We start from the raw sequence: 14,783 nt of genomic DNA, 5'->3' as shown, positions 1-14,783 counted from the left end.
CCCCTTTCGACCCCTATTCGCATATAATACGCACCGCTTCCTTCACCTATTCGCGTATAATACGCACTCGTGTGTTTTATGCACCCTTTATTATTGGCAATTAAATTCTGGAAACATATATCTATCGTACATAAACATTTCAGGCTGTCAGCATAAACCACGAAATTTATCTTTCAACTTTTTTTCACCAAAATAATAATAATAATAGTAATAAGAGCCCCCTATTTCTAATTTTGAGAGCGCCCTGGGAGCTTATTACGTCGAATACGGTATGTATTATTTATTCAGATCCACGAGTATGGTGTTGCCCTAAGTGGCAGTGGTGAGTCACACTCTTGTATCACCTACAGGGTATGCATTGCTTTGTTCATATTTGTATAAGACTTAAGGTGTAACCTATATGTTATGATCACATTTAATGTAATATTATATACCATTAATTTCTGTCTTATTGTATATGTTTACAGAGAATGTGTAAGCTTTATGTATTTATTTTGTGTCTATATTATTTGGCAAATATAAAAGTCAAGAAGTTATCTCCCTTGGATGTTAGTATTATGTAGCATGTATATTACTGTATATGCTCAAGTACAAGCGTTTAGCGCACAGTCTATCTAGTGTTTTAATTGATGACTGGTATGTAATACTTACATGTGATAAACCTATGCTATGTATATGTATCGTTGATGATAATGTTGTACCTAATTACTATTATGTAATTATGTGTTTCATGGTCTCATATCTTTCATCTGTGATCTTTGATCTGTGATCTTTGTTCACTGTGTGACAAGACATACACTGAACTGCTACATTTACTGGGTGAATCACACTCACAACGTTGTAGAAGACAAAACTTATCACTTATTCAGTTGGTGCCATGTTGTCAACAAAACTATTTGTTCACAATTTAACGAATGTTTTTGTTGAGTTATTTACATTCACCACTCACGTTGTATTTAAAACGGTGTTACTCCATATGCTGATAAACTACATGCTGATGTTGCCACTATATGTTTTAAGTCTTGTTCACTATTCTGATTACAGACTGTACGTAATTATATACATAACCATTGATGCTTGTCATTGTGTTATGTATTGGATTATAGAACTAATTTAGTCACGATGGCCATTAGGGGCCCTGTCGTCTAATGCATGACAGTTCGCTGTTACGTCTCAGGTTAGTTCGAATCCCAGATTTTGACTCTTGGTTTGTTAGCACTACATCCGAGCTCTTGTAATTTGTAAATTGTGTAACTTCGACCTATTTCCCTATGGACTTTTTAAGCTGTCAAACTCGTGTAAGGCCCAACTCGCTCACCCACAAATCACGTTATAGATTTTCCCACTCAAATGCGAATTAATTTATTTAAGAAATTATAATGGTATTTTATAGACATGTCTTATATAGATATAGATCCTTATGTTTATGATGAGCGCCGAAAGTATCGACGCGTTATACACTTTGTGATCTGACTGATTAGTTACCAAACACTTACTCTACTCCACCTATGTAGGGGCCTCAAACCTGGTTCGTCTTTTCCCGAATTACTTTCAGACGCGTAATTGCTGACTGTAGCCTAACAAAGCACCCACTCAAATACAGAAACAGTCTTTCAGAAACTATCAAGACATTATTTATTAACTATAGTTTAAAATCAATGTTAAATTATCGTATACATAATGATATACATTTATATGTAAATATATGATGTTTGGTATCCAGCGTGACTATTTTTCATGGGCAATGTATAGAAACGTAATGCCTTTGTATCTACTGTCGTAAATACATGTTTCATTATTTTAAGATAAAAAAACTTGGTGTGGTCACCAATAATAACTTACATATTTATAGCAGGGAGGTATGTTACCCCCGTGTCAGTGAAGAGAAAATTTAAATATAATAATGACACATACAATTAGTCAGTTTGAATCAACAAACAGCACGAGATGTGCTTGTGTTTGATAAGTAAATTCTAAGTTTGTAACTACGATGACGTCACAAAACTACAGGCGACAGTGTAGGCGGTCAGACCACTGACAGCTCAATGTCAAGCAACTTGTCAACCACGCCCACCCATGAGTTAGTAATTGAGAGTAATCTGCCCCTGATCGCACGAAGAAAGCGAGGATGGCGAACTCACGACCAAGCAGAGGCAAACTTTGTGTGCGAGTTGTCATAGACATTGTATGCATCGCTTTAGGTAAGTAGATTTAGGTTATTACGACTATATCTGCCTACGTTATTAGGGTTATGTGTTACTAGGCGCCAGACGTTGTATTGACAACGGCTTGGTGATGTTGTCAGACAGCTTTGGTTTAGTTTTTATAGCCCGGCTGACAATCATATAGAGTGTTGACAGTGTTTGTTTTTTGCCTTTCACTGTGTTCATCATTGTGTCATTAGCAGAGATAAGGCTTGATGAGATCGTTTTGCATGAAATAGGGTTTATTTATTGTTCAAACTGATTAAATATAATGCTAAAGGGTTGAGGTGTAAAAAGCCTGCTATTTCTGAAACACAATTTATAAGAGGTTAACTTTATGGCATAATAAGCGGTAGGTTTGAAGCATTAACGACAAGAATTTTGTATGAGTTAAATAAAAAATAAATCACAGAGTGTATTGATTCACGATGTAACTAACATTCTATACTAACAAACTCCTGCCTTGGATGTAAGTTATGTATATAATATTAATTACATGGTCCTGTGATTTATTACCCTTTAGTTGGTTTCTGGTAACACTGTGATTGTACAGTAGAAGTAAATATAATGATTGAGAAATATCTTTGTTGTTTGGTCCTTTCTTAAAACATAAACATCTTGGTCCCGGTGATGCACACCTTCCAGCTATACACCATGGGCAGAGATAAATAGTTCAGTAACTGACAGAAAATAGTGGTATCAAGCGCTTGCTATGTTTGGAAAAAAAAGCTTTTTTGTTTGTCTAATTATAACTTTTGTCCAGTAACTGACAGAAAACAGTGGTATGAATTAGGGCTGCGACGGGTAACTCTGGTGGGGTGGGTACTGATGAGGCCCCGGGTACCCACATGCAGCATGCCCCGACCTGTGGGTATTCACGTGATATACTGTGTGATGACAAAACTTATCTAGAACCAAACAAGTCACTTATGTTCACATTTCTTTCTGACTATTCACACATTTTTTCTGACTTTTATATAATTGAATAAAGATTAAGATTCAGTCAACTTCAGTGTATGCATGACCACATCAGTTACTAATGTATCTAAATACTTTATGCAAAGGCTCCAGTCAAACAACTTCCAAGTAGAATACTTACAGCTGAATACGTTCATCCCATGTGCATCACCTTAGTTGATTACGTGATTCCACCATCTCCAGCCTAAATCTGCTTTCTTCATGTCCAGTACGGCGTAGTTACTACATCATCCTGAGACGAAGCTACACCTCACTTTTGCATTCGCTCTCCACCATTCCCTGCTGCCAGTTGCGTTTACATTTTATTTATCATGTTCATCCTCAGTTTCATGTCCTCCGTGTCTATCAGGAGCTAGACAGATGTCAAATAGATGGGTGGGATCAGGGCCTATGAGATCGGTGGTATACAGATTTCCCACCCTTGGGTTGGCAGACTCAATGACTTGGTCTATTACATGTTATCGTAACCCGATGACAGATCGTCGCTCACAATATTCATCACTGGTTTGTCTGGTCTAGACTTGATTATTTACAGGTCTCCATCAAATAGCTTGAATATTTCTGAGTTTAGGAAAAAACCCATTAAGCCACAGAAAACTTTTTATTCTGAGATTTTTTTTTTTCTGCTTTAATTGATGAAAGACAAGGCATAAGGAAACGAAGCTTATGTAAGTTTGTTTGAAGCTATTTTAGTAAGCGTTAAGGAAGTATTTAACATTCTGACTTTCTTCCAGTGATTGAATGGGCAGATAGAAAACAAGTCTGACTAATCCATTACCTGACCTTTAAAACATGTTTTGCTGTCATATCAGTTTTGGAAAACTGGATGTTTCATGTGTTGTAAGCCACAAGTGAAAATATCTCCTTTTCCCTGTCACGAGATGAGAGAAACATGATGTTTCATGAGACACATGTAATATCCTATTTATTATATATGTTTTGGGTAGTTGTCTACCGTAAAATTAAGGTTTTTCAATACAAATGTAAAAAATGAAGCATAAGTTCTCCCTACCTAATATACAGGGACCTTTCACTACCCCTTGTAATTGCGACTTAAAAAGTAGTTCCATGTTTGCAAAATTTTCGAAAATAAAAGTCTATATCATACATTTGGATATGATTATATACAAAGTCACCTAAAACAAAATAATTCTTGAAAGCTACGACACCTCCGTTGGAAGCAAAGGAATACATGCTGGTCAAGTAACAAAAGGGCACTTTGCAAAATGAACTGTCATGTTTGACAAGTTAAATGAGAAATTTACAGTTTATAATGAAACATTTTCAAGAGAAAAACAAATGGCAAGAAGCAATATTAACTCCATAAATGACAATATGTCATTATTTTGCCTTGTCAATGTGGAACTAACGTAAAAAGGAAGTCAACCATGTCAACAGTGTGTGAAAGTTTCGATAAAAGGAGACAAATTGCTTGAAGGTAGCTCTTGTATGACAATAGTTCCATCAAAGTGTTTGTGAAACCTCTGTTTTATGCATGGGCAGTCTGCTATTTATTCAAAGATCCTTTTTTTCAATTGTGGATATTGTCAATCTATCCTCTTTTTGTCTTAGCATGCTTCAATTCCCTGCGTGGCTTTGATAGCTTTGATGAAGGGTGAAAACTTTGCCAAATAGGTGCACTCTATTGTCAATGGAAGACAGTGCTGTGTCCAGTCTTGTACAATTGATTGGCTGGAGACCCCTTCCCGATCGATTGTATGTCGTCCGCTATATCAATTATTATTTACAACTACTTGGTCGTTCATGTAATGATGTCATATGTAAAAACCTGAATTCATGCTGTTATGTTCGACTAATGTATAGGGACCATATCACCTGTTATGGTGTATTTGTCCTGCACACTAGTTTTTGTTTGTTTAGGCAGTGTTTTTTGTGTTGTTTTTTTTTCATTTGGGTGGTAACCATGGTGATGCTGCATTTTTTAGAATCTGGAAAATTTGTTCAAGCACATTTCCACATAGGATAAAAAAAGATGGAAGAAATGCATAGTGTGAGATAGGATAAGTATTGTGAATAAACAATTTATTGTAAGATTTACAATTTCTTACTTTTCCTTAAAACTCAATTAATACCCATCATCTTGAGGCAAGGGAGTTAATTGACTATGAAAGTCCAGTTTCCACCCCTGCCGAACTAGGCTGGAATTATGGAGTTATATATTTTTGCTGGACTAGCAAGTTTATGCATAGTCAAATCAAAATCCCATAATGAAATCGACATCCTGTTCATAAACTGCCTTGCAGATTTTGGTCGATTGAAGGATTTGCAAAGCATATGTACCGTCAAATTAGCGTGAACATATATATTCCAAATCTTTTCATGTTTTTAATCAAGCTACTCACATGATTTCATGCACTTTGCGAGGTAAGACCCATTTTATTTAAGGATTGGCTGTGTATTTTCGGTTCTTTGAGGTATGAATCGAAAAACCATTGTGCAAACTGTATGAATATATGATTCTTACAAAAGTTTGCACATCGGTTTTTCGATTAAAGTTGTGGAACCGAGGCGAGCGGGGAAAAAGACAGGTGAGCGGGCCTGCATGTTCCTTCTTGGCCTTCGGTCTCAAAGGGTTGTTTGGACAATGAATATGCGTGAGTTTCCCTAAATGTCCTGTGCATGACGATACACGTGAGCAGAAAGGGAATTCCCTTGACTGTAATTGGGATTCCCCGACATTACGCAGTAATAAAGGTAGTGCGCCTCGGTGGGCGTGGCTAAATGGTTTACATTCATTGGGAAATGAATGCAATAACACGTGACAAATATAGCTAAGCAAAATGCAGGAATTTCAATGAACACAACGAAAATTTAATTATTACAATATAGATCTTGATTATTGATCAGATCGTCTTGACTGGGCGCTGCCATTTTGTTTGAAGCAAATGCAAGTGATACAAGAGGTAGCATCTGATTGGTCAAGAGTAGGGACATAGAAGGGACATAACTCATAATAGCCACTTGTGGCGCTAGGATCGACCCCAGAAATTCCAGCCTAGTTTGGGAAGATGTTGAAACATCAACGTGAACTGACATTGCCACCAATTTTTTCCAGCTGGTGACTGCGACACACATTATCAGACAGGTGCTCCTCAGTTAGAAAATCATTAGCTTTTAAAGTTATTCTTCTGAATGTTGGCAGTTGCGATCCCAATTGGTCTCTTCACCTTGATTGGTGTCCCATACCACCGAGGGTTCTTCTGTAATGACGAGAGTCTCAAGCACCCCTTCCTCGGGAACACCATCCCAACTTGGCTGCTGGGTGTGGTCGGCCTGGGACTTCCCATTCTGTGTGTAAGTAGATACACCTGGAACATTACATTAATATTATTGTACTCAATGAAATGTAACATGTTAATTACATTGTAATTTCTTCTAATGGGATGCTGGAACAGAATAGGTTCCCAATTCCCATTGCTTGCCATAAGAGCCGACTAACGAGGATTGGGTGGTCACAATAAAACATGTGACCTGGCTGATAGTGTTATCATGATAGTGTTATCTTTTCTCAAAGGTGTGGACTGTTGCTCATGGTGTCAACCATTAGTTTGCCTGGCCAAGACTAAATTATTTAGAGATCCCTTGGGAGGGCTAGCATCAGTTTGATACTTGACATATTGATAAAATGCATTTCATGTTTTCATTTTTCCCCAAATTTTATTTTTTCTCCAGATTTTGGTCATTGAAGCTCTTCATGAGAAGAAAACCTCCTGTTTTGGGATCGTTTCCACAGACCCAAACGAGCACACAAAAAGTTACTTTGAAAAATGTTACAAAATTATCATCGTGTTCATATTTGGGTCAGCTGTCACTCAACTTCTGACAGAAATCGGCAAGTTCAGTATCGGGAGACTCCGCCCACATTTCTTTGCAGTGTGCAATCCGGACATGGCCAACATAGACTGTAACAGTGGCTATATCATAGACTTCACATGTAAAGGAACAAATTCTTATCGTCTTCGAGATATGAGGTATGTTGGTGGAATAATCATTTGAACATATGAAATCAAGGTGCCATTGCACAAACCGATTTTAGCGCTAACTTCATCATAACTCGCATATCTTTGATAACATGGGCTTCCGACAGTCGTAGTGCTGAGGTTGTTTTGTCCAATGGCACCCAGGGCATTAACTTTTACTGATTAATGTTGTGATCAGTCAGTATTTAGTTGAAGTACAGCCCTTAGATCACAATTAATGAATTATTTGATCTTCAGTTTTCAATATTTGAGGAGACATTGTTTTTTGGATTTTGATTCTTTTTAACACTCTTTCAGGCATATATGTATACTAATAGTAAAATGATGTTATTTACATGAAGCATAAATATTAGGTTGTGCTATGTATAGAGTGTATTTACAGACAGAAGGGAACACACAATGTGATTTTTTTCATCTGTTGGTACCTAGACATGAAACTGATCTGGGGGAGAGTGTTTGATAGTGAGCAGGTGGGATAATTATTCTATCAATGATTTCAATCTCACCTTACATCAAGTTCATGTGTTACATGTCGATTTCCAAATTGAAACAGTGTTAACCCAGAAATCTGTACGTAAAAGAACTTAGTGTGAAACCAACAAACAACCAACAAGTGGTATACAATCAACAAATGTATCACAAAATTCTCTAAGTTTATAAATCAATACAAATAACTGCACAGGAATTACAATGGCAGTAAACAATAGAGTGGTAGTTCAGTATCCTGCCATTAGTTGCACGTCCTATTTGTCACACACCTCAAACAACATAGGCCATGGCTGAAGGCACTGGCTGGTCTGCCCTATGTTACCTAAGTATTAGAATGGAGTGATCCAAGAAAAGTAGGATAGTAATCTTGTACTTTATGTACTTCAGGTTCGATTCCCGACATGGGTACAATGTGTGAAGCCCATTTCTGGTGTCCCCAGCCGTGATATTGCTGGAATATTGCTAAAAGAGGCATAAAACCATACTCACTCACTCACTCACTCACTTTATGTACTTTGTGTAAGATATATACAATAAACTACGGTTATAGCAAACTCATAGGGATCACTAATTTGAGTTTATTATAACAATATTTCGTTATAAGCATATGTACAACATATATACAGCAAAAGAACGGGACCAAGAAAGAGTTTGTTACATCTGTCAGTTCATTGTAAGCGTGTTCGTTATAAACATAGTCTACTGTACATAAGATACCAGGGATTGACTTGGGCCATGATTACACGATATTCTTGCATAGTTGTCATAGATCTCGCATCATCATTAATTCAGCGAGATTGAAAATCGCGTACATCTTTCAATAGTTTAATCCGCAATGACACTCTCATTTTCACCTACAAACATCAAAAAAGTTGTATTGCTTGAATAAAATTATTTACCAGGGATAATTCTAGGCCCACATTTTCAAATACAATGAGGCATTTTAACATTGTGTTGTATGGGTGTACTTTGGGACTATTTGAAATTTTCAGAATATTCCTTGTGAACCCTGATCTACTGTACCTAAAAATGTCAACTTGTCAAAACTTGCTCGATATTTCCTTCAATCGTCAAAAGTTGTCAATCGAAACAGTGATTTGCATACTTGCAACACTGCATGCTATCTCTTACTGTGTATAACTGATTCCTATATCACTGTGTGGAGCTTTGCACTACATTTTTTTATACCTGATTGTCAAATTGTATTCGGTGATCTACAACAAGTCATTAACCCTATTTGTTGTCACTTAAATCCTAGCAGAAATCAAAGATGTAGATGTATGTGCATCCGTTCAGAAAACAAGAGAAAAAATGCAGGAACGACTAAAGTTTCACACTGGTTTTCATGAACTACACTCTTGCAGGAATGGCCAATGTGCATGATTTACGAATTTTGAGCTATTTCTAGTCGCCAAACAACAACGATATGTTTGCATCTAGATTTGTCCATATTTATTGAGACCTGTGACCTAATCATTCAAATGTAACTCATAAGCATCGTGAATGTCAACAATCTTTGGTTACTTGTAAACATTTTCTGGCTGCTGCACATGGCAATCATGCCGCCTTCTGCAGAAAAAAATGACTTAATTTTTGCTAATTTAAACAAAAGTGTGAACCTGGAGCAAAAATCATTGTATAATGAACTGTCACTTGTAATTTATTAAAAAAGTCCATATTGATAAGGTTTCATTTGATATGGTTAGACACCCAGTCTTTGATACAGTACACAATACAGACAGAAAAAAGTCAGCAAAATTGCCAAAAGCACTGAAATGTAAATTATATATCTTTTGCCAACGTACTGTAACACTATTTACAACTGTCACTATTTCATGTCATTGCTTTGAATATATTAAATTACGAACTCAACACACATTGTGGAATACCTAGAAATTGGTTGTTCCCCGCATGCCAACGAAATGAACAGCTGATGGTGGTAAACATGCCTTATCTATAATTGTTCTCGCAAATAATTCCTTCTAAAGTCAACAATGAACTGAAATACATAAATATTAATGTATTTTCTCCTAAAGTAGACAATGAACAGAAATATAAATACTAATGCATTTTTTTGTTGACACTAATGCTAATATTTTTAAATATTCACAGTGGAATAATTAATTTTTGAAAATATAGGAGGATGTATCTTTATAATCTAGTAACGTTAATTGCAACATAATTGGTGTCACAAATACCGAATATCAAATACAGTTTCCACTCTGGGAAGACAAAATGTCCCTGAAAATTTGCAAAATCTCATCACATGCAAAGAAATCTCATTGCTTTTAGAACAGTGGGATTTTCTCTCATAGGAAAAAAATTCAAGGATAATCCTTGAGATACAGTAGAAAAGTGAACTTGTAGTTTTCTGTGAAGTACATGTGCACAAAGAGTAGTACAATAGGTAGTACAATATTCATGGCAATATATAAATTGATGGCAGTGGTTAGTATCAAATACACAAATACAGTAGTGATAGCAAAAGTCAGTGACATATGACCATCGGCACTAGAACATTAAAGAAGTTTCCATAACATACTATAGCTGTCCGCAGTATACCGGACTGGAAGTTTACACACCACACTCATATCTAAATATAGTAACTACCTGACGACTGATCACTGTCCAAACACAATGCAATGAGCATCTACCGTATCTTAACAAACAATATACCACAGCTACAATCATTGTTCAACAAGAAAATACACTGGCATACAACACATGAAACATTCTTCCAAACTACTGCATTTTACTTCATAGTCAAATAAGCTATGAAATGAATCCCTCTGATCGTACTGGTACAAATATATTTCGGTTTTGGAGATACCATGGCAGTATATTATGTTTTAACGTCATGGGGATTTCATGTGAAAATAGTTTCGAATATAGCGGACTGGCAATAACCAATATTGAAATGTGTACCGCGTTTTTTACAATATACAATAGCACAAAGTCTGTGAAACACCTAGATCCGGGGTAGAATAGGTCTTCAGCAACCCATGCTTGCCGCAAAAGGCGACTAACGGGATTGGGTGGTCAGGCTCGGTGACTTGTTTGACGCATGTCATCGTATCCCAATTGTGTGTGGATCGATGCTCATGATGTCAATCACTGCATTGTCTGGTCCAGACTCGATTATATTTACAGACCGCCGTCATATAGCTTGAATATTGCTGAGTGCGGCGTTAAACAACAATCAAACAAAACAAACAAACAAAATGTGAAGCACCTAGTGAACCAGTGAAGGTGAACTTCTGTACCTAGCTTTTGTCTTCACTGAAAACCTTGTGTGTTGCCAGACTGTCCTTCCCCTCTGGCCATGCCTCCATCGCGGTCTACTGCATGATCTTCCTTATGGTAAGGACTTTGGAATATCCTGAAGAAGTGTAGGCTTTGGTATTAGTTCCATGTCTGAGACACTGTCCATGTCATTAAGGTAATCATTATCTTTGATGTGGATGTACATTATAGAGGCTTAGTCTGCACACAAATTCAAATTCAACTTTAATTACACTTGCTGGGACTACTGATTTGTCTGAGCCTAATGCTGATGTAACAGACATTGAGGACACAGCTAATTTACATCCTGCGACATTTGTATAAGAACTCTATTGATGACTGGCATTACATTTGATGAAAATAAACAAGGATAACAATATTGATGGGTTTACGTGATGCAACAATTACGTAACACTCCTCTCTACTGCTGCAGGCATATCTCCAGGCTCGACTGACTACAGCCAGAACTAACCTGATCCGCCCAGTTATGCAGCTCGTTGCCTTTGGTCTTGCTTTCTTCACGTGTTTGTCACGAATCTCAGACTACAAGCATCACTGGAGCGATGTGCTAGCTGGTGCCATTCTTGGCACCCTTATTAGCTGCCTCGTGGTAAGAGAGATAGACAATTTTCTGTATGTATGTATTATTATTATTAGAGAGTTTTATATCATCCCATGGCTATCACATGTTTGCGCAAGTATCCAATACAGTGTTCCAAATAAGCTCCTGTGACATTAAATCCCATTTCACCTCACCCGCTGGATTTCCTGGAATGTTGTCATTATGTGTTGAATTCTTATGTTAATTGTAACACTTTTCTGCACTATTATTAAAGGATTAATTGTGTAAACTTGAATACTGAAGGCATAGATCACAGCTAATGCTATCAACCACTGTTTTTCAGATAACATTTCTGAGCAGTTTCCGCTTGGAGCGAAGATCTGTGATGAGATTTTACAGAAGTCGCCATGAGAAATTCCCTCTCTACCATCAAAATGGCCGCCAGGAGACTTCCTCCTCGGGCCCTAGTGATGACACAGCAGAAATGAACGAGGAGCTGACGCATGTCATTAGTCATGTGAGCCGTGGCAAGTGAGGATGTCATGGCTGGAACATGTGGGTCATGCAACATGGTTGTGATAATCCTTGCCAGTTTCTGTGTCTTGTGGAGTCAATTATACGCCATCATGCAAACCTGTGAAATGTGCCTGAGCTTATGTGTTGTGAGAGATAGGATTGTTGTAGCATATCATGAAAGTAGAAATAGCAGTATTCGATATTAGCATTTCATCTTGCAGGGTTTGAAACTAAGTGACTACGGTTTTATATTGAATGTACTTGATATTATTTGTCACTTTAGATTCAAACGTATTACTGTATTCATGGAATATTGTTATAGGCAGCATATTTGAATATTTGTCTGAGGCCAGGCCACAGAATGTGTGTCCCATAGCTCGGTCAAATGTAGAGTGATGGTAACATGCGTACAAGTCTTGTTTCCGGTGAACACTTTATATTATATACACCACTTTCCTGTTGCCATGGTTTCCTTTGTTTTAACTGTAGGTCTATTAGCGGATACATTGCGATTCATTTACAAGTGAATGCATGTAAACTTTTTTCATGTTGGCATGTTGTGATGTTTATGTGAAGGATTTCTTACAATTCCAGACCTGAATTTAAATCAAAATCATGAGTCATGTAAACCTGGGGTACGAACTCTTAACCTACTGATATTACTAGTCTGGAGAAAGAAGGATTTAGAGAATATTTTTGGGCAAATATTCCCTATTTGTTACTTTTGTCAGCTGTGATTTGTAAATATCACATTCACTGGAAAAAGTAAATAAACTTATACTCACTCAGAGTGGGGTATCAGTTAGCTATTCATCATATTTTCCTCCGTGTATTGACCAATACACCAACAGTTTGTTCAAATAGCACCTCAGAGGTGCAACAATGGAACTCTAGGCGGTAGAGGACGTACTTCGTATGTGAGACAGGTCCCTCATTACGCATACAAATGACTCCATCACATAGCGTCACTTGTATGCGTGTCTGCCTGTCAATGGACCACAACTTGCAAAAATAATTCTCTTCAAGTATTATTTTTATACAAAATAATTAAAGTATATTACATACAGTTATAGACAATTAATCTTGTTATAGGATGACATAACAAAAAAACTAGTTAACAATTGTACAAAAATATATTTAAAATGTGTTGAATTTTGGCAAAGTTTTTATTTTTGTTTGTTTGTTTGGGTGTTTGTTTTGGGTGGGATGTGGGGGCAAAGTTAGCAGGTGCACATCAGGTGTTGATATTGGTATGTGACAAGTGATGTCGCAGCCAAATAAATATTTTACATTACTCATGTGTATATCCTTCAGGTAACTTGGTGATTATGCATAAGAAAAAGGTTGATTTGAACTTAGTTGAAACATCTCAGTAAAAATAGACAAAAATACCAGGAAAGATGTCTAAATTAAGCATTTTTATTTTCTTCTTTTTTGATTATTGTGTTGTTGCAACATTTTGAGTAAATAAGATCTTTATACATCACTTACTATTGGTCTGTTTAAATGTTAGAATGTAAGTCATTGTTTACCAATTAGTAATCAGTCTTCAAATAATAATAATATAAGTGAACTTAAATTGTGAAATGAAACAGGCCTAAGCACATTTCAGCAGTAATGAAATTTAAAACAGGTCAGTAAGACAGAGACTGGGAACTTAATCTGTTAATAATTGTCTACTTATCGATGTTTTATAATCTGGAGCAGTCTAGCAGTAACTGACTACCAAATAATTTAATCATGTCTCCCATGGGTTCCAGGGTTAGGATTGGTCCCCAACAACCTATGCTTGTTGTAAGTGGTGAATAAATAGATCAGGCTGCCAGACTCCGTGACTTGGGTGGCTGCATTTATCATACATGATATGGTGTGGGTCGTTGCTCATAACATCAATCACTGGTCCCGACTGGATTACCAGTATTTACAGGATGTCATACAGGTGGAATATTGTTAAGTGGGGCTTTAAGAAACAAACAAAACAGCCATGTTCTCAGTTTCACACACGACACGACTGGGTAATTCCAAGTAGACAAGACATGGAATCTTGCAATCCTGTATATAATGTTGGTTTTGGTCATATTGACTTGTTTTGTCAAGCCATAATTGTCAGTATCCTCTAACCATCTGTGGCCATATGTTCCACCGCCTGCAGCCCAATTCCACTCTGTGTAGAAGGAATTACCAAATATTGTGATTAATGGAATCAGGTGGTCAGGCTCTGACTTGGTTTATGAATGTCATGATATCCAAATAGCGTAGTTTGATGCTCAGAATGTCAATTACTGGATTGTCTGGTACAGATGCTATTATTTTCAGACTGCCTACATAAAGCTGGAATATTGGTATTCTTTCGCTGTTCGTTCACTTTCACAATATGATCTTTTGATGTTTTGAATTGATTTTAAAATGGACATAGTAATAACGGGCCATCAGGACTGTAGATGTAACGGGTAGTACACATTTTGATCATTATGCACTGAAAATGTCATTGCAAGTATTTTTATTTTTGTGTGTGTGTGTGAAAGAAAAATCATGTGAAACCCTATTGTGCCTTGTGTGAAACTGAGACACTGTAATTAAGGTAAGGCCACAATGAATGAATTAATTCATCCCAGTGTTTCATTAATGTAAGGAGGGAGCATTTGTCTTCATCTGCAGGTGCTTGCAGACAACTAGATGATGATAGTTGAGATAAAATCTATAATTTAAAATAATTTATAATCGCCTAATAATTAACTGCTAGATTGGTGT

At 36.8% G+C, this 14,783-nt stretch overlaps 1 protein-coding gene across 1 annotated transcript; it reads left to right on the top strand.

Moving 5' to 3' along the window:
- Nucleotides 1–2,080: 2,080 nt before the first annotated feature.
- On the top strand, nucleotides 2,081–12,874 carry LOC124111996 (phospholipid phosphatase 1-like). Its single transcript, XM_046471955.2, has 6 exons — nucleotides 2,081–2,201; nucleotides 6,346–6,497; nucleotides 6,876–7,174; nucleotides 10,975–11,032; nucleotides 11,388–11,564; nucleotides 11,860–12,874. The coding sequence occupies exons 1-6, from the start codon at nucleotides 2,129–2,131 to the stop codon at nucleotides 12,049–12,051; spliced, it is 951 nt and encodes a 316-aa protein (XP_046327911.1). The 5' UTR covers nucleotides 2,081–2,128; the 3' UTR covers nucleotides 12,052–12,874.
- Nucleotides 12,875–14,783: the final 1,909 nt, after the last annotated feature.

The sequence above is a fragment of the Haliotis rufescens genome, unplaced genomic scaffold (assembly GCF_023055435.1).
Source record: "Haliotis rufescens isolate VD_foot unplaced genomic scaffold, xgHalRufe1.0.p SCAF_2, whole genome shotgun sequence".
Taxonomy (NCBI): Eukaryota; Metazoa; Mollusca; class Gastropoda; order Lepetellida; family Haliotidae; genus Haliotis; species Haliotis rufescens.
Note: the sequence above shows the minus strand (reverse complement) of the source record. Positions and strands in the feature narration are given on the sequence as shown.